At 39.8% G+C, this 18,909-nt stretch overlaps 2 protein-coding genes across 2 annotated transcripts; one reads left to right on the forward strand and one right to left on the reverse strand.

The window, feature by feature from the left end:
- Positions 1-3,171: 3,171 nt before the first annotated feature.
- Positions 3,172-3,756, reverse strand: LOC112441582 (RNA polymerase II subunit A C-terminal domain phosphatase SSU72 like protein 5-like). The gene has a single exon (XM_059875052.1). It carries the CDS (start codon positions 3,754-3,756, stop codon positions 3,172-3,174), a length of 585 nt encoding a protein of 194 aa, XP_059731035.1.
- A 4,391-nt stretch (positions 3,757-8,147) lies between these two features.
- On the forward strand, positions 8,148-9,092 carry OR52B4L (olfactory receptor family 52 subfamily B member 4L). The gene has a single exon (NM_001390667.1). The coding sequence runs from the start codon at positions 8,148-8,150 to the stop codon at positions 9,090-9,092; it is 945 nt and encodes a 314-aa protein (NP_001377596.1).
- Positions 9,093-18,909: the final 9,817 nt, after the last annotated feature.

Genomic DNA, 18,909 nt, shown 5'->3' on the forward strand with positions numbered 1-18,909 from the left:
TATACATTTTAGTTCATGTGGTAAATACCAGGATGTGCAACTGCTAGACTGTATGGTAAGAGTATGCTTAGTTTTGTAAGAAACTGCTTATCTTCCTAAGTGGTTGTACCATTTTGAATTCCCACCAGCAATGAATGAGAATTCCTGTTACTATACATCCATGCTGGCATTTGCTGCTGTCAACGTTTTGGATTTTCTCCATCTCATTAGGTGTGCAATGGCATCTCATTGTTGTTTTAATGTTCAGTTCTACAGTGATTATGATATTGTCTTATCACAAAAGTTACTACCAAATCCAACGTCATCTGGATTTTCTCTTCTGCTGTCATTTAGGAGTTTTAGAATTTTGCATTTTCTATTTAATTTTCATTATCTGGGTTGCGAAGATCTTTTTTGGATAGTTCTTCTGTGTATTATTGCCAATTCTTCTTAAAATCTTCTGCTTCTGTTAGGTTCATACCATTTCTGTCCTTTATTGTGCCCATCTTTGCATGAAATGTTCCCTTGGTATCTTTAGTTTTCTTGAAGAAATCTCTAGTCTTTCCCATTTTATTGTTTTCCTCTATTTCTTTGCATTGATAACTGAGGAAAGCTTTCTTATCTCTCCTTGCTATTCTTTGGAACTCTGCATTCAAATGGGCATATCTTTCCTTTCTCCTTTGCCTTTAGCTTCTCTTCTTTTCTCAGTTATTTGTAAGGCTTCCTCAGAACACCATTTTGCCCTTTTGCATTTCTTTTTCCTGGCAATGGTCTTGATCACTGCCTCCTGTACAATGTCACAAACCTCTGTCCATAATTCTTCAGGTGCTCCGTCTATCATATCTAATCCCTTGAATCTATTTGTCACTTCCACTGTATAACCATAAGGGATTTGATTCAGGTCATACCAGAATGGTCTTTTGGTTTTCCCTACTTCAGTTTAAGTCTGAATTTGACAATAAGGAGTTCATGATCTGAGCCACAGTCCGCTCCCAGTCTTGTTTTTGCTGACTGTATAGAGCTTCCCCAGAGTCGGCTGTGAAGAATACAATCAATCTGATTTCAGTATTGAGCATCTGGTGATGTCCATGTGTAGAGTCTTCTCTTGTGTTGTTGGAAGAGGATGTTTGCTATAACCAGTGCATTCTCTTGGTAAAACTCAAAAATCCACAACCCTGAAACTTACTGGCCTATAGTTTTATAATCAAAGAACAAGTGAGGAGGGGAGAACATCTTTGCTTTGCTATGATCAGTGTGTTCTCTTGGGAAAACTCTATTAACCTTTGCCCTGCTTCATTTTGTACTCCAAGGCCAAATTTGCCTGTTACTCCAGGTATCTCTTGACTACCTACTTTTGCATTCCAGTCCCCTATAATGAAAAGGACATCTTTTGGGGGTTAGTTCTGGAAGGTCTTGTAGATCTTCATAAAACCGTTCAACTTCAACTTCTTCAGCATTCCTGGTTGAGGCATAGACTTAGATCACTGTGATATTGAACGGTTTGCCTTGGAAACAAACGGAGATCACACTGTCATTTTGGGGACTGCATCCAAGTCCTACATATCAGACTCTTTTGTTGACTAAAAGTGGGCTTTTGGGCCCACTTGCACTCATCTTCTCCTGTGAGAACTTGAAAATTACAGCTCACTTCTGAATAACCATTTACAGGAGAATGTTGGATCCCACCAAAAAAGATACCCCACATCCAAGGGCAAGGGAGAAGCCCCAACAAGACAGTAGGAGGGGCAAAATCCCATTTAGACTCAAATCCCATACCCACCAGAGATCCTTGGAGGGCTCAAACAAAACCTTGTGCAACCAGGAGAACCCACAGAGGCTGAGCCAGACCTGCCTTTGAGTGTTTGTCTCCTGCAGTGGCCTGCCACAGGGGCAGGGGCTCTGGGTGTAGCAGACCTGGGTATGGCATAAGCTCTCTTGGAGGAGGTCGCCATTAACCCCAACATAGAGCCCCCAGAACTTACACAGGACTGGGCAAACAGACTCTTGGAGGGCACAAACAAAGCCTTGTGTGCACCAGGACCCAGGAGGAAGGAGCTATGACCCCACAGAGACTGACCCTGACTTGCCTGTGAGTGTCCAAGAGTTTCTGCTGGAAGTGTGGATCAGTTGTGACCCTCTGCAGAGTCGGGAGCACTGAGTGTGGCAGTGTGTGCATGGGACCTTTTGAAGGAGGTTGCCATTATCTCCATTACCTCCACCATAGTTTGATCTCAGGTCAAACAACAGGGAGGGAAAATAGCCCCACCCATCAACAGAAAATTGGATTAAAAATTTACTGAGCATGGTCTCACCCAACAGAACAAGACCCAGTTTCCCCCACAGTCAGTCTCTCCCAACAGGAAGCTTCCATAAGCCTCTTATCCTTCTCCATCAGAGGGCAGACAGAATGGAAACCACAGTCATGGAAAACTAATCAAACTGATCACATGGACCACAGCCTTGGCTAACTCAGTGAAACTATGAGCCCTGCCATATGGGGCCACCCAAGATGGATAGGTCATGGTGGAGAACTCTGACAAAATGTGGTCCACTGGAAAAGGGAATGGCAAACCACTTCAGTATTCTTGCCTTGAGAACCCCATGAACAGTATGAAAAGGCAAAAAGATAGACCGAAAGATGAACTCCCCAGGTCGGTAGGTACCCAATATGCTAGTGGAGATCAGTGGAGAAATAACTCCAGAAAGAATGAAGTAAGTAATGCTCCTGGTAAGTCACTTCAGTCGTGTCTGACTCTGTGTGACCCCATAGATGGCAGCCCGTCCCTGGGATTGTCCAGGCAAGAATACTGGAGTGGGTTGCCATTTCCTTCTCCAGTGCATGCATGCATGCTAAGTCTCTTCAGTCACGTCCGACTCTTTGTGACCCTATGGACAGCAGCCCAACAGGCTCCTCTGTCCACAGGATTCTCTAGGCAAGAATACGAGTGGGTTGCCATTTCCTTCTCTGAAAAATGAAGAGACAGAGCCAAAGCAAAAACAACGCATGGTTGCGCGCCATGCAATGATGTTCTCTTCCACTTCCTTCCCTGGGTGGGGTATACCTGAAAAAAATCATGCAGAGGGTTTTGAGTTAAAATGGCTTTGAAGACTCTTCTCACAGAAAATACCAGCTAGCCCAAAAGTCCAGGCATAAGTTCTTACCAACAAAGGAAATGAATCCAGCCAAGATCTTCAGTAGAAGCAGATAGTGTGCAGAAAGCTCTTGCCTGTTTTCTTCTTCACTGCCTGGAACAGCTTAGGCAGACTGCTTTGCATATCGTCCTCCTGCTGGAGACCCTGGCAGAGCTCACAGATGATCAGAGCTCCAAGTGTGGCTGCCTCCAGGGTGTCCTCTATTTCCACGTTGATCACATACACAGGCTGCCAGGTCTTCTGTTCTCTAGCACACAGATCTTTCACCACCACTTTATACACTCTCTCAGTGCAGGTGAAGATGGCATCGAAGGGATCTCTGCACTCTTGAAATCTTTCAGGGCCAGATTTGATTCTCTCATTTCTCCCCAAGATCTGTAACACCCCATTGCTCTTGTGGTGCATTCTGTTTTTGCAGAGAAGGTCCTTGCGCATCTGCTCATATGTGGTGGAGAAATCATATACCACAGGGAGGTTGGGTGCCAGTCCTGGCAGTGTCACATGGGATCCCACTCCAAAAGACCTAACGTTGAATCCTTTCTTCTTGAGGATGCTGTGGGCTTCCATGCTCCTGTTCATGTTTCTCATACAGACCACAGCCACCCTGAGTGTGGAGGATGACATTATGTTGGCCACTTGGAACTCCAGGCTGATGGATGGGCTTAGAGTCTCTTAAGGGCAGAACCCAGGGAGAAGTCAGCCTAGGTCAAGTTCTTCAGACTAATCTAGTGTCAAAGAACAGATTGTCACCTACCCCAGGTGGGAGGGGAACTTTTGATTGATAATTGGGTTAACTCTTGAGTAATTGGATTTGAATAGTGGGCTCTGACCAGAGGCTCAATCCAGGCATCAGAACAATCTGGTGATTATCACCTAAAAATTTTATTTTCCAAAAGAGTGTGGCTACACCATGGGTGTGTTTCGAAATCTCCACTTAGCCCTTGGGTTCAATTGTGGGTTGGGCTACTATTGATATTAGGCAGAATACCTAGACTACTCCCAAGCTTGTCACCAGCCCCCTCCAATGACCTGAGAACATGCATGTGAAAAACATGTTTGAAATGTCCAAGCTTACACTTAATTCAATTATACATAAAATTACAAGCGTTGTTTTTATTTCTTCCCTATAATTGATACTTTAGAATTGTAACTGTCGATCATGACAGGATACAGATAGTTTTACCCGTAAGTAATAAAATGATTCACCAGTGTAAAAAGTGATTCCTATAAAACATCCCTCCTGATAGTGTGTGCAGGAGTTACAACATTACACATCCTCCATTTGATTTTCTTGAATTCATGATGATTCTCCAAGAACTAGAGTAGCCTCCACTGGCTTTCCCATGTCTTCAGGGAGAGCTCTGTCTGACCACTCTATGCTGAAATATAGCAATTTTTTGTTCCATTTCTTTTGTTACTTTGCACCATTGACCTAGCAAAGAATATAGACTTTAAAATTATAAATGGGACACGAAACAGTAAGGAGGGACAGTCCCGTCCCTTCAAAATGGTGCAGTAAAAACATCCACTTAGAAAGCCAAAGATTTTATATCCTTGTGTCTCCATCAGCATAGTGATTGTCACACTGCAATCTCAGTAAACACACTCAGCCTTTTCAAAGTGTGAATCCCAGACCCAGAGCATTAACATCAACCTGGAATATATGAAAAAGGCAACTTTGGACTCCACACCACAAAATGAGAAAATCTGGGAGTGGAGCCCAGAGATTTGTGACATACAAAGCCCTTTGGATGGTGTGATGTCCACCAAAGACTTACTCATGGCAGAGGTTTCTGAAACTTGACTGGACATTGACAGTCCCTGGGATGTCACTTGACTGGACTCTCCTTCTTCGGGAAGGAAAGTAAGTATGTGACAATTTGATGTGATATGTAAATCTGATAAAAAAAATAATAATCATCACTCTGAAGAAGAATTTGTGGACAATTGGTGAATTTTGACTATGTTCTATATTTTGGATTATAGTGTTGTATCAATGTGAAATATTGTGACTTGGTCATTGCACTGCTGTATATGTAAGAGATTATCCTTAAGAAGTTACAGCTAAATATGGGGTCATGACACTGCATATTTTGCTAAATGGCACAACAAAAAAATCAGACTAAGAATGAGAGAGAGACAGGGCCAGGAGCAGAGGGGGCGGGGGTTTGGGGAGGAGGCAAGGAGGTAGGGAAATGTGGCCAAATACTAATAGTGGCTGAATCTAAATGAAAGTTTTACTGGAATTTATAATTTATTAATGTAGCTTTTATATGTTTTAATAATTTTGACCATAAATAAGGCTGATCACTGAAGGACTGATGCTTTCAAACTGTGGTGCTGGAGAAGACTCTAGAGAGTCCCTTGGACAGCAAGGAAGTCAAAGCAGTCAATCCTGAAGGAAATCAACTGTGAATATTCACTGGAAGGACTGGTGCTGAAGCTGAAGCTCCAATACTTTGGCCACCTGATGCGAAGATCCAACACATTGGAAAAGACCCTGATGCTGGGAAAGATTGAGGGCAGGAGAAGGGGGCAGTAGAGGACAAGATGGTTGGATGGCACATCAACTCAATGGACATGAGTTTGAGCAAATTCTGGGAGATAGGGAAGGACAGGAAAGCCTGGTGTGCTGCAGTCCATGGGATCACAGAATCACACAAGATTGAGCAACTGACAACAAAAATAATTAATTAATGTAGCTTTTATGTGTTTTAATAATATCTAAAAGCCACTTAATAAAATACGTATATTTTATCAAATATTTCTGTAAGTTAAGTAGGCGTGGAGTCTTCTTGTATAAGCTCAATCCACCATGTTAAATTGAAATCTATGAATTTATAATCCTATACATGCACATACACAGTAGTCTCTTCTTTACAAATATAAACATAACTACTTACTTGGGATAATTTAATAAAGATAAAACAGAGAATATGTTGGAAGTTGAGATACATTACCAGAGAAAAAGATACAGGAAAATGTGGTAACTGAGTCTTCATTATAGATTTGAAGACAGCCAAAAAAGAGGAGGGTGAAGATTATTTCTTCATTATAGCCTAACACTTAAGTACATAAAAGACATGAAAATTTTAATAAGGCCATTAAATTATCTCACATTAGCAATTAAAATTCATTATTTCAGTTTCTAGAATAGAAAATGATATGAAAGTAAGGTACAGATTTCACATTAATTTTGTCAAAATTACAAAGAAAAACTCTAAGGAATAAGTGATCTTAAAATAACCTGAATATTTGATAGTCTTTTTGTGCTGATTAAGATAGGATTAATATTTACTAATTCTCATTAAAATAGAAACAGGAATAGTTAAAGTAATTGTTACCAAAAGGAGTGTATGGTGTGTGGCGTCTGACTGCTTGCTGCTCAAAAGCCAGTAAACAGGCCAGGTTGATGGAAAGGAAAGTTGCTTTATTTCAGATGCCTGCAACTGGGGGAGAGGGGTGGCAGATATCTGTCCAAAGGCCAGCTCCCCCCACTGACAAGCAGAGGGTGAGAGAATTCATAGACAGGCAGGCGCAGGGGATGGGGGTGTGGGGGTGTGGCGCTACATGCAAAAACAGCATAGTCACAATGGTCTGACCAGCATCTTCTTGAATGTTTTAGGTACAGTTAATCTTCAGTTCTGGGGTCCATTAGTTTCAATTCATTTGAGGTCAATTCTCAGAATTGTGGAAGCTCATGTCCTAGGTACAGTCTGCTCATCATGTAGGTAATTTCTCCACCTCGGGTTTTAGTATCTCTAAGAGAGCTCACAGGATATGGCTCAGATTATCTACAGCCCTTGAGAAAGAACTGAAGGTCCTTGACTATGCTTGATGACTACATTATTATTAGTCTCCTTAGACAGTTTTCCTTTGTTTTAGCATTTCTCTGATTAAATGTATTCTTTGATTAAGGTTTCCCTCAGGCAAAAGGCAGGCAGAGGACATGGGAAGGGGCAAGGACCATATGATCCTGCTCCATTTCATAATGACATAAATATCTCATTTATTGAAAATAATGTACGTACACAACCATTTCAAGGGTGAAAAGTTGTGGAGGATGGATTGGTTTTGACAGATACAGAGAACCATAATACCTTTACTCATGTGGATACAATGGAAAGGGTGTTGTTAGAAATACAGCTTTAAAACTGGGTTCCTTGGAGCAACAGCCTTCCCCGGAGTCTTCAGGCAAATGCACAAAAATCTCTGCTCCCTGATGCCCAGCTCTCAGAGTCCTCCTTGATTCATCACATTGTATTCTATGAAGACTGCGTTTGAAGCGCGTAAGTAAGTTATTTACTGATATTGTATAAACTTTAGGAAAGGGAAGAAAATTACAGCATCAAGACTAAACTGTTTAGGGGAACCAAAGCAGACATTTGAAAATATTAAGACCTTTGTCTGGTGTTAAGTAAGCAGAGTGATATCTAATGTTCTCCAATTTTAAAACTCATAATAATTAACTCCTCCCAGGATAGCATCCAAGCTCCTTAACTTGTAATCATAGCCAAAATACTTTTGCTTCTATCTTTTTACCATTGCATGTAGATGTGATTGATCACACAACCATACAGGGTTGCAAACTGTTTAAAATATTTAATGCTTTTAAAAATATTTAAATGCATTAAATATTTCTATGACAGAAGCTTATCCTTAAACTCCCAAAAGACTTCATGTCATTCCCCACCTAACTGACCTCTATCCAATGACATCCCATAGCCAAATAGACCGAATTATTCATTCCATCTGGTTCCCATAGTATTTTTTCTTGGTACTACTATTATCTTTCTTTACCATATAATTTTCTTTAACTATATAAACATTCATTTTCTCTGTGAGATTATTACTTCATTTTACAGATAATATCCTGTTCATCTTCCCATCCTATATTGTTCCTGGCTCACTCACTGTGGAAAAGAATCAGATAGATGCCATGAGCTCTGAGCACAGTCTGAAATTTTGATTGTGTCTGTTAACAGGGGGTGAGGTCCTAGTCATCTGCTCCAGGTATGACTGTCTTTAACCATACTGGTGTTAGCCACACAGTCTTCTACTTTGTGGGCATCCCTGGCCTTGAGGACCAGCATGTGTGGATTTCCATCCCCTTCTTCATTTCCTATGTCATCGCCCTGCTTGGGAACAGCCTGCTCATCTTCATTATCCTCACCAAGCGCAGCCTCCACGAACCTATGTACCTCTTCCTCTGCATGCTGTCTGGAGCAGACCTTGTCCTCTCCACATGCACAGTCCCTCAGGCTTTGGCCATCTTCTGGTTCAATGCGAGGGAGATCTCCCTGGATCGCTGCATCACTCAACTCTTCTTTACCCATTCCACCTTCATCTCAAGGTCAGGCGTCTTGCTGGTGATGGCATTTGACCGCTACATTGCCATATGCTACCCACTGAGATACACCACTATTCTTACACAAACACTGATAGGGAAAATCGGTGTGACTATCTTTTTGAGAAGTTATGGTACAATTTTCCCAATAATATTTCTTCTGAAAAGGCTAAGTTTTTGTAAAAGTAACATTTTTCCAACCACTGTTTGTGAGCACATCGCCGTGGCCAAATTTTCCTGTGATGACATACGAGTAAACTTCTGGTATGGATTTTTTGTCCTGTTGTCAACAGTGACCTTAGATGTTGTGCTAATATTTGTATCATATATGCTTATTCTCTGTGCTGTCTTCCTCATCCCTTCTCGAGATGCTCGCCACAAAACTCTCAATACATGTGGCTCCCATGCCTGTGTCATCATACTCTTTTATGGACCTGGGATCTTCTCAGCTTTCACTCCTCGATTTGCACATCATATCTTACCCCATGTCCATATCTTACTGGCCAATGTTTGCATTCTGGCTCCTACTATGCTGAATCCCATCATTTATGGGATCAAAACTAAACAGATCCGGGACCAGGTATCTCAGGTTTTGTGTCAAAAAAAGATATGACTTTGGAAATGGAAGCAAAACTACTGTATTCTCAACATTTTTCACTCAGAGTCCGAAAAATAAACCAGCTCACCTTCTTAATTCATTCTTACTCTAGATAGGTATTTGGAAAAAGACAAATTATGGATAATCGCTTGGGCTTCCCTAGTGGCTCAGATGGTAAAGAGTCTGCCTACAATGCGGGAGACCCGGGTTCGATCCCTGGGTCGGAAAGACCCCCCTGGAGAAGGAAATATCCAGTACTTTTGCCTGGAAAATCCCATGGGCGGAGGAGCCTGGTAGGCTACAGTCCATGGGGTCGCAAAGAGTCGGACACGACTGAGCGACTTCACTTCACTTCATGGATAATCGCTAGATTATACTTTCCTGGTTTGTTGCATGTCGTGACATAGTTATGCAGTTCTTATTCCTCCTATATATTTTGGGGCATGGCTGTATATATTCTTCCCTTTGTCTGCTCTCACAAAGTTTTAATTTTCACAGGCTCACCTCTACCGACATTCATTCTTTTCCTTGCTCCATCAAAAGGAAGGGAGGGAGGAAGCCAGGTTCGGAGGAGGGAGGGACAAAGGACAGAGAAGGAAGGGAGGAAGGAAAGGAAAGTTTCAGAGGGAGGGATGGAGGGAAACAAGCACGCAAAAACCTCTGGCATCCATATATTTGCCCATTGCTTTTCCTCTGTATCCCTTCTTTTCCTCCTCTTGCTCCTCCTCCTCTTTCTTGTCTCCTTTTCCTCCTCCTCTGTTCCTTCTTCTTTCTCTGTTTCCATCACAGAAAAATACCTGAAAGAGCTCTCTATATATTCCGGTTTCGATACTTTTCTGTTTTTTAATCTCATACCAATCATTTTCCCTTCATGTTGCACGCATGTTACAGTGACCTCTACCCTGCCGAATTCAGTGGTCAATATTCATTCTACATGACACGTGAGAAATATTTCACACAGCCAAACAGCTCTCATTCTTGAAAATTCTCCCTCATCTGACATCAGACAATATATTAGAAATAAAAGCTGTATAAAGTTACTTATTTCTTATCAAATGGAGGTATTAACTGCTAATGTCTTACAAAAGATTGCTATATGTTTTCTATGGTGTATTTGTGTGCAGGTAAATAATTTTTTTTAATTTGAACTATATTCCACCTACTATTCCAGAATGCACCTTTCTCACTTAGCAAAGTAATGTAGACATATGCCCATGCTAAAATTGTACACCTCTAGTCATTAGCAATTGCAACCACCAAGGATGGTGAGCCAATGAGCCCTGAGAAAACTTAGGATATGAAAACACAGGATAGTGTCTGCAGATAACTGAGCTGCATATCAAAGAAATGATTTCAGTGGGCCCAGACTCTTGCATCTTCCCATACATAGATAAGCACTAAATTCCTTAACTTGGTATATCTGGGTTTTTTAAATTAACAATAATCTTTTGTCATTCAGACCACCTGCCCTTGGTTGCAAAACTTCTATATAACCTGGCTTCCTCCTACCTTGCCTCCTCAGAGCAGTTCTCTCAGGGTTATTTGACACACTGCTTCCCCAGGCTTGAAGTCCTAAAAATTCCTGCCAAATAAATATAACTCTCAAAAAAATTCTTTAAAAACAACTGTAAAAAAAAAAACAACAACCAACTGTACACATCTGCAGGCATTTTAATCATCTTTCCATTGTTTTTATACAAAGATGTACTATAATTTAACCAGTAGTCTTGTCAAAAAGCATTTTAAAAAGCAATACTCTTTTCAAAAAGCATTTCTCATATGTAACTTTTTATTTACTGTTCATTTCCCAATCAAGAGCAGGCTCAGCATTCTCTAAATATTACTTCCTAAGTGTCCATTATATCATCTGAAATAGATAAATGATCATAGATAATGAAATGCATAAAGAAGTTACACATATTGCATTTGCCACTGTGGTTCACCTTTTTTCCTTTGATTTTTACACTTATTTTTACATGTCTAACTCAATGAAACTATGAGCCATGCCATGTATGGCCACCCAAGTTGGACAGGTCATGGTGGAGAGTTCTGATGAAACACTGGAGAAGGGAATGGCAAACAACTTCAGTATTATTGCCTTGAGAACCCCATGAACAGTATGAAAAAGCAAAAAGATATGATGGACAGGGAAGCCTGGCGTGCTGCAGTCCATGGGATCACAAAGCGTCAGACACGACTGAATGACTGAACTGAACTTACATAGCCGAAACTATATTTCATATAGACTACAAACATGATCTATGTGAAATCTATTTATACTTTACATACATTTTAAATACATATATTTATAAATATTTACAACATAGTTTTAACATAATTTTAGCTGGTTATATAATAAACCAGTTCATGAAAGAACCATAATTCACCTAGCCATTTGACTATTATTAACACGCAGTATATTTCAAATTTTCTGTTGTCTGAGAAAGTAATGCTTATTAAAACATTTCCTCATTTTTCCTATCCATTATTTTTAGTTTACACATGCTTCCTTAAGTGGTTGAATTATGACTCTTTTCCTTTGATTTTTCTTTACCCGTTGTTTTCCTAGTGTGCCTCAGAAGTGTTTAAAAATCAAACAAAACTAACATTATTTTAATATTTGGTTTCTACTTAATTTAGCATTTGAACAATTATGGTCAGTGTTTTTAAAATGTCTGCTGATTTTAAAAGACAAAATGACAAAGAACCACTTTCAGTTCAGTTCAGTTGCTCAGTTGTGTCTGACTCTTTGAGACCCCGTGAACTGCAGCACGCCAGGCCTCCCTCTCCATCACCAACTCCTGGAGTCCACCCAAACCCATGTCCATCAAGTCAGTGATGTCATCCAACCATCTCATCTTCTGTTATCCCCGTCTCCTCCTGCCCTCAATCTTTCCCAGCATCAGAGTCTTTTCAAATGAGTCAGCTCTTTGCATCAGGTGGCCAAAGTATTGGAGTATCAGCTTCAACATCAGTCCCTCCAAAGAATACCCAGGACTGATCTCCTTTAGGATGGACTGGTTGGATCTCCTTTCAGTCCAAGGGACTTTCAACAATCTTCTCCAACACCATAGTTCAAAAGCATCAATTTTTAGGCGCTCACCTTTATAATCCAACTCTCACATCCATAAATGAGAACTAGAAAAACCATAGCCTTGACTAGACGGACTTTTGTTGGCAAAGTAATATATCTGCTTTTTAATATGCTGTCTAGGTTGGTCATAACTTTCCTTCCAAGGAGTAAGTGTCTTTTAATTTCATGGCTGCAATCACCATCTGCAGTGATTTTGGAGCCCCCCAAAATAAAGTCAGCCACTGCTTCCACTGTTTCCCCGTCTATTTGCCATGAAGTGATGGGATCGGATGCCATGATCTTCGTTTTCTGAATGTTGAGCTTTAAGCCAACTTTTTCACTCTCCTTTTTCACTTTCATCAAAAGGCTCTTTAGTTCTTCTTCACTTTCTGCCATAAGGGTGGTGTCATCTGCATATCTGAGGTTATTGATATTTCTCCCGGCAATCTTCATTCCAGCTTGTGCTTCTTCCAGCCCAGCATTTCTCATGATGTACTCTGCATAGAAGTTAAATAAGCAGGATGACCACATATAGCCTTGACATACTCCTTTTCCTATTTGGAACTAGTCTGTTGTTCCATGTCCAGTTCTAACTGTTGCTCCCTGACCTGCATACAGGTTTCTCAAGAGGCAGGTCAGGTGGTCTGGTATTCCCATCTCTTTCAGAATTTCACACACTTTATTGTGATCCCCACAGCCAAAGGCTTTGGCATAGTCAATAAAGCAGAAATAGATGTTTTTCTGGAATTCTTTTGCTTTTTCCATGATCCAGCAGATGTTGGCAACTTGATCTCTGGTTCCTCTGCATTTTCTAAAACCAGCTTGAACATTTGGAAATTCACGTTTCACATATTGCTGAAGCCTGGCTTGGAGAATTTTGAGCATTACTTTACTAGTGTATGAGATGAGTGCAATTGTGCGGTAGTATGAGCATTCTTTGGCATTGCCTTTCTTTGGGATTGGAATGAAAACGGACCTTTTCCAGTCCTGTGGCCACTGCTGAGTTTTCCAAATTTGCTGGCATATTGAGTGAAGCACTTTCACAGCATCATCTTTCAGGATTTGAAATCGCTCAACTGGAATTCCATCACCTCCACTAGCTCTGTTCATGATGATGCTTCCTAAGGCCCACTTGACTTCACATTCCAGGATGTCTGGCTCTAGATGAATGATCACACCATTGTGATTATCTTGATCATGAAGATCTTTTTTGTACAGTTCTTCTGTGTATTCTTGCCACCTCTTCTTAATGTCTTCTGCTTTTGTTAGGTCCTACCATTTCTGTCCTTTATTGAGCCCATCTTTGCAGGAAATGTTGCCTTGTTATCTCTAATTTTCTTGAAGAGATCTCTAGTCTTTCCCATTCTATTTTTTCCCTCTATTTCTTTGCAATGATCACTGAGGAAGGCTGTCTTATCTCTCCTTGCTACTCTTTGGAACTCTGCATTTAAATGGGTATATCTTTTCTTTTCTCCTTTGCTTTTTGCTTCCCTTCTTTTCATAGCTATTTGTAAGGTCTCCTCAGACAGCCATTTTGCTTTTTTGCATTTCTTTTCTTGGGGATGGTCCTGACCCCCATCTCCTGTACAATATCACGAACCTCCATCCATAGTTCATCATAGATCATCTGTGATCACTAATTATACTCACTAAACAAAATAGTTAATAACTACAAAATATTTTGTCATTTAAGCATATTTTCACATATGATTTTTGTGAATACTCTATGCCTTACTTTTTTATTCAATGTTATATAACAAGTGTGTTCCTTTGACATCAAGGACATTATATAAATGTTAGTTCAGTTCATTCGCTCAGTCATATCTGACTCTGCAACCCCATGGACTGCAGCACACCAGGCCTCCCTGTCCATCACTAACTCCCAGAGCTTGCTCAAACTCATGTCTGTTGAGTCCGTGATGCCATCCAACCATCTCATCCTCCTTTGTCCCTATCTCATACTGCCTTCTATCTTTCCCAGCATTAGGATCTTTTCCAAGGAGTCAGATCTTCACATCAGGTGGCCAAAGTATTGGAGTTTCAGCTTCAGCATCAGTCCTTCCAACGAATATTCAGGACTGATTTCCTTTAGGATGGACTGGTTGGATCTCCTTGCAGTCCAAGGGACTCTCAAGAGTCTTCTCCAACATCATAGTTCAAAAGCACCACTTCTTTGGTGCTCAGCTTTCTTTATAGTCCAATTCTCACATCCATACACGACTAGTGGAAAAACCATAGCTTGGATGAGACAGACCTTTGTTGGCAAAATAATGTCTCTGCTTTTTAATATGCTGTCTAGGTTGGTCATAACTTTTCTTCCAAAGAGAAAGCATCTTTTAATTTCATGGCTGCAGTCACCATTTGGATCCCAAAAAATTTTTGAATGTTTTGAATGTTGAATGTTAAGGTTTATATGAATCTTTGTATAATATTCTGCTACATGGCATACTGTGTTCTAGTAAACTAGTGGATTCTTTTTGAATATTTACATCTGTGTAACTGACAGTATAAATAAAATGTTATGAAATTAAGCATTAATAAACATCTGCTATATTTTGTGTCCTTAATGTACACTGTAAAAAATAGATTCTGAACATTTTTATTGCATATATGAGCAACTGGATCGCAGTCAGGTTGAATATGTTTTTTATGCACAAAAAAATTTTAAATATACATCTTATAAATTGTAAGACAATCCATCGTTTCCAAAAATTGAATAAAATCCAATAGCAATATGCAAAGGTAAGATACCATTTTCAACTAAATTACATTTTTATTGGCTTTAAATGTTGAAAAATATTTGTACAACGTTTGGAGTTAAGCTTTATTTGAGGCAAAATGAGGACTGCAACCCAGGAGGCAGGTTTCCAGATAGTTCTGAGAAACTCCTCCAAGGAAGCGAGTGGAGGAACCAGGGTATATAGAAGTTTTGCAACTAAGGGTAGGTAGGTAGTCAGGAACCTCAAAGATTACTGTTGATTAAACAACAAAACAAAACAGGTACCTCGAGGTAAGGAATTTAGTTCTTTTCTATGTAAGGGAAGATGCAAAAGTCTGAGCTCACTGAAATCATTCCCTTGCTATGCACCTCAGCTGTGTGAGGGGCTTCCCAGGTGGCGCTAGTGGTCAAGAACCTGCCTGCCAATGCAGGAGATGTAAGAGACCAGGTTTGATTCCTGGGTCGGGAAGATCTCCTGGAGGAGGGCACAGCAGCCTACTACAGTATTCTTGCCTGGAGAATCCCATGGACAGAGGAGCCTGGTGGCCTATGGCCCACAGGATCACAGAGTCACACACAACTGAAGTGACTTAGCAGTTAAGATATTCAGTTCCATCATCCTACCAAAACACATCCAGGTTCCCCTTCCTAGTCAACTATTCCCACTAACCCTGGGAGCCTTTTATCTGTTTTCTATGCTTACATTTGCCTTTTCCAAAATGCCTCACAAATGGAATCATAGAGTTTTTAACTGAGCTATTTGTTTTAGTTGTTGAATCATAATGGTTATTAATATATTCTAGATACTAGACCTTTAGCAGATAGGTAATTTGAAAATATTTTCTCCTATTCAAGGGACTGTCTCTTCACTTTCTTGGTAATGTGCTTTTAAGTAGAAAAGTTTTCACTTTTAATAAAGTCGAATTTATCTAATTTTATGTTGTGTTGTTTGTGCTTTGGTATCATACCTAATTTTTTTACTTTGCTTCCCATTGCTTTTGTTTACTAAAAGGATACTGTCTACACATAATGGCCTGCCTCAAGGAACCGTGCCCCTCTGCCTGAACACCATCCCTTCCTGGAGGCTGACCATTCCAGGAGACAGTTGCAAGGAAAATGGCCTTTTTTCTTTACTTCCTCTGCTCCGCTCCTGCTCTGTTTTATAAAAGAACCTGGCATCCAGACCCCAAATAAAATGATTACTTTGAGATATTAGTCTGCTATCTTCTCAGTCTTCTGGCTTTCTGAATAAAGTTGTTATTCCTTGCCTCAACAAATTTCTTAGATTTATTGGCTTGTCGTGCAGCAAGCAGAGTGAGCTAGGACTCGATAACAGATTTATAACTGCTTTCTTGTAAGATTTCTATAGGTTTAACTCTTATATTTATGTTTTTGATCCATTTTGACCAAACTTTTATATATAGTGAAAAGTAGGGGTTTCTCTTCTTCTGTCTGTGGCTATCTAGTTTTCCTAGCATGGTTCATGAAAAGGGGCTATTGTTTCCTCCATTGAATTGACTCGCCACAATTATTTGTCTTTTTTCCCCCTCAGGATTGCTATGGATAGTCAGCATCCTTTTTTTCCTGATATTATCTTTCTTTAAACTTATTTTTTAAATTGGTTAATAACTGTTTCAAATGTTGTGTCTTTTGTTTTTTATTTGTTTTATACAAATTCTAGGGCTTTTTTCTGTTTCCATGGAAAATGTGACTGGAATATTTTAATGCATTGAAAAGAAACTGTGGATGGCATTATGTAGTATGGACATTTTAACTATATCAGTTCTTCTGGTCCATGAACAAGGATAGCTTTCCATTTGTTTGTCTCCTTCAATTTATTTTACCACAGTTTGGGAGTTTTCAGTGTAGAGATATTCACATCCTTGGAGAGATCTATTCCTAAGTATTTTACTGTTTTTCTATTGCAAGCATGATTGTTTTATTTCTTTTTCAAATAGTTCATTCTTAATGTATAAAAACGCAACTGTCTTTTATAAGTTGACTTTGTATCCAAATTCATTGGTAAGTTCTAATAGTTTTTTAGTGGAGCCATTAGGATTTTCTATATAAAAACTATATAGAAAATACAAAATTCTAAAACTCCTAAAGGACAACAGAAGAGAAAATCCAGATGACGTTGGATTTGGGTGGCTCAGATGGTAAAGCATCTGCCTACAATGCGGGAGAGCCAGGTTTGATCCCTGGGTTGGGAAGATCCTCCGGAGAAGGAAATGGCAACCCACCCCAGCATTCTTGCCTGGAAAATCCCATGGACGGAGAAGCGTTGTAGGCAACAGTCCATGGGATCGCAAAGAGTCGGACACGACTGAGCAACTTCACTTTCACTTTCTTTTGGGATAAAATGATATCATAATCAATGCAGAACTGCAAATTAAAACAACAATGAGATGCCATTGCACACCTAATGAGATGGCGAAAATCCAAAACGTTGACAGCAGCAAATGCCAGCATGGGTGTATAGTAACAGGAATTCTCATTCATTGCTGGTGGGAATTCAAAATGGTACAGCCACTTAGGAAGACAAACAGGTTCTTACAAAACTAAACATCCTCTTACCACACAGTCCAGCAGTTGCACATCTTGGTATTTACCCACATGAACTAAAAATGTATATCCACACTAAAACTGGTGCATGGTCATTTATAGCAGCTTTAGTTATAACTGCCAAAACCTGGAAGCAATCAAGGTGTCCTTCACTGAGTGAATGGAAAATGCACTATTAAAAATGAAATAAACAAAAGATATTCGGGTTGGAAAGGGACAATTAAACCACTATTTCAGTTCAGTCACTCAGTCATGTCCAACTCTTTGCAACCCCAATGACTGTAGCACGCCAGTCCTCCCTGTCCATCACCAACTCCCAGGGTTTACTCGAACTCAAGTCCACTGAGTCAGTGATGCCATCCAACCATCTCATCCTCTGTCATCCCCTTCTCCTCCTGCCTCCAATCTTTCCCAGCATCAGGGTCTTTCTTTTCAAATGAGTCAGTTCTTTGTGTCAGGTGGCCAAAGTATTAGAGTTTTAGCTTCAGCATCAGTCTTTCCAATGAATATTAAGGATTGATTTCTTTTAAGATGGACTGGTTGGATCTCCCTGCAGTCCAAGGGACTATCAAGAGTCTTTTCGAACACCACAGTTCAAAAGCATCGCTTCTTTGGCACTCACTATTAAAAAGCCACTATTTATTAATAGATTATTAACAGATGAAATGATTGAGTATATAGAAAATGCTAACAATCCATACAACACTGAAACAGATTTAGCAAGGTTTTAGGATAAAAGTTTAAAAACCAAACTATATTTTTAAATACTAGCAGCAAATAGTTTAAAGCAAAATTATAAACCATTTCATTTATTATAGCACAAAAGTAAAGATGATTTCCAACAGAAACTCTACAAGCCAGAAGAAAATGCCACCATATATTTAAAGTGAAGAAAGGAAAGAACTACAACCAAGAACACTCTACCAGGCAAGACTCATGTTTAGGTTTGGTGGAGAAATTAAAATCTTTCCAGACAAGCAAAAGTTAAGAGAATTCAGCACCACCCAACCAGCTTTACAACAAATACTAAAGGAACTTCTCTAGGCAAGAAACACAAGAGAAGGAAAAGACCTACACAAAATAAACCCAAAGCAGTTAAGAAAATGGTAGTGGGATTATACATATTGATAATCATCATAATTGTAAATGGATTAAATGCACCAACCAAAAGATGGATTGGCTGGGCAGATGAAAACATGTGCATGTATGCACTTCCACATACCGCATCACTCCATTTCACTCCCCAAACTGTACATAATTATTTATATTGTTAGATTAATCATGTTTCCATTACGGCTTGCAGTTGTAATTATCTTCTATTTTTTTGTTTTGGTCTGGCTATTGATTGTGAAACTGATAAACATCTTTACTATTGTGATTATGCAACTATTATTCACTTAATATCATTGTATCATGATTGGTCAACTGCCGGGAGCCGGCGAGAGACATTCCACTCGTGACAAAGGTCATGAGGA

Source organism: Bos taurus, chromosome 15 (assembly GCF_002263795.3).
Source record: "Bos taurus isolate L1 Dominette 01449 registration number 42190680 breed Hereford chromosome 15, ARS-UCD2.0, whole genome shotgun sequence".
Taxonomy (NCBI): Eukaryota; Metazoa; Chordata; class Mammalia; order Artiodactyla; family Bovidae; genus Bos; species Bos taurus.

Bases quoted from the DNA above. Each gene is read 5' to 3' on its own strand.
- LOC112441582 (XM_059875052.1), bottom strand. From the start codon at position 3,756: ATGTCATCCTCCACACTCAGGGTGGCTGTGGTCTGTATGAGAAACATG.
- OR52B4L (NM_001390667.1), top strand. From the start codon at position 8,148: ATGACTGTCTTTAACCATACTGGTGTTAGCCACACAGTCTTCTACTTT.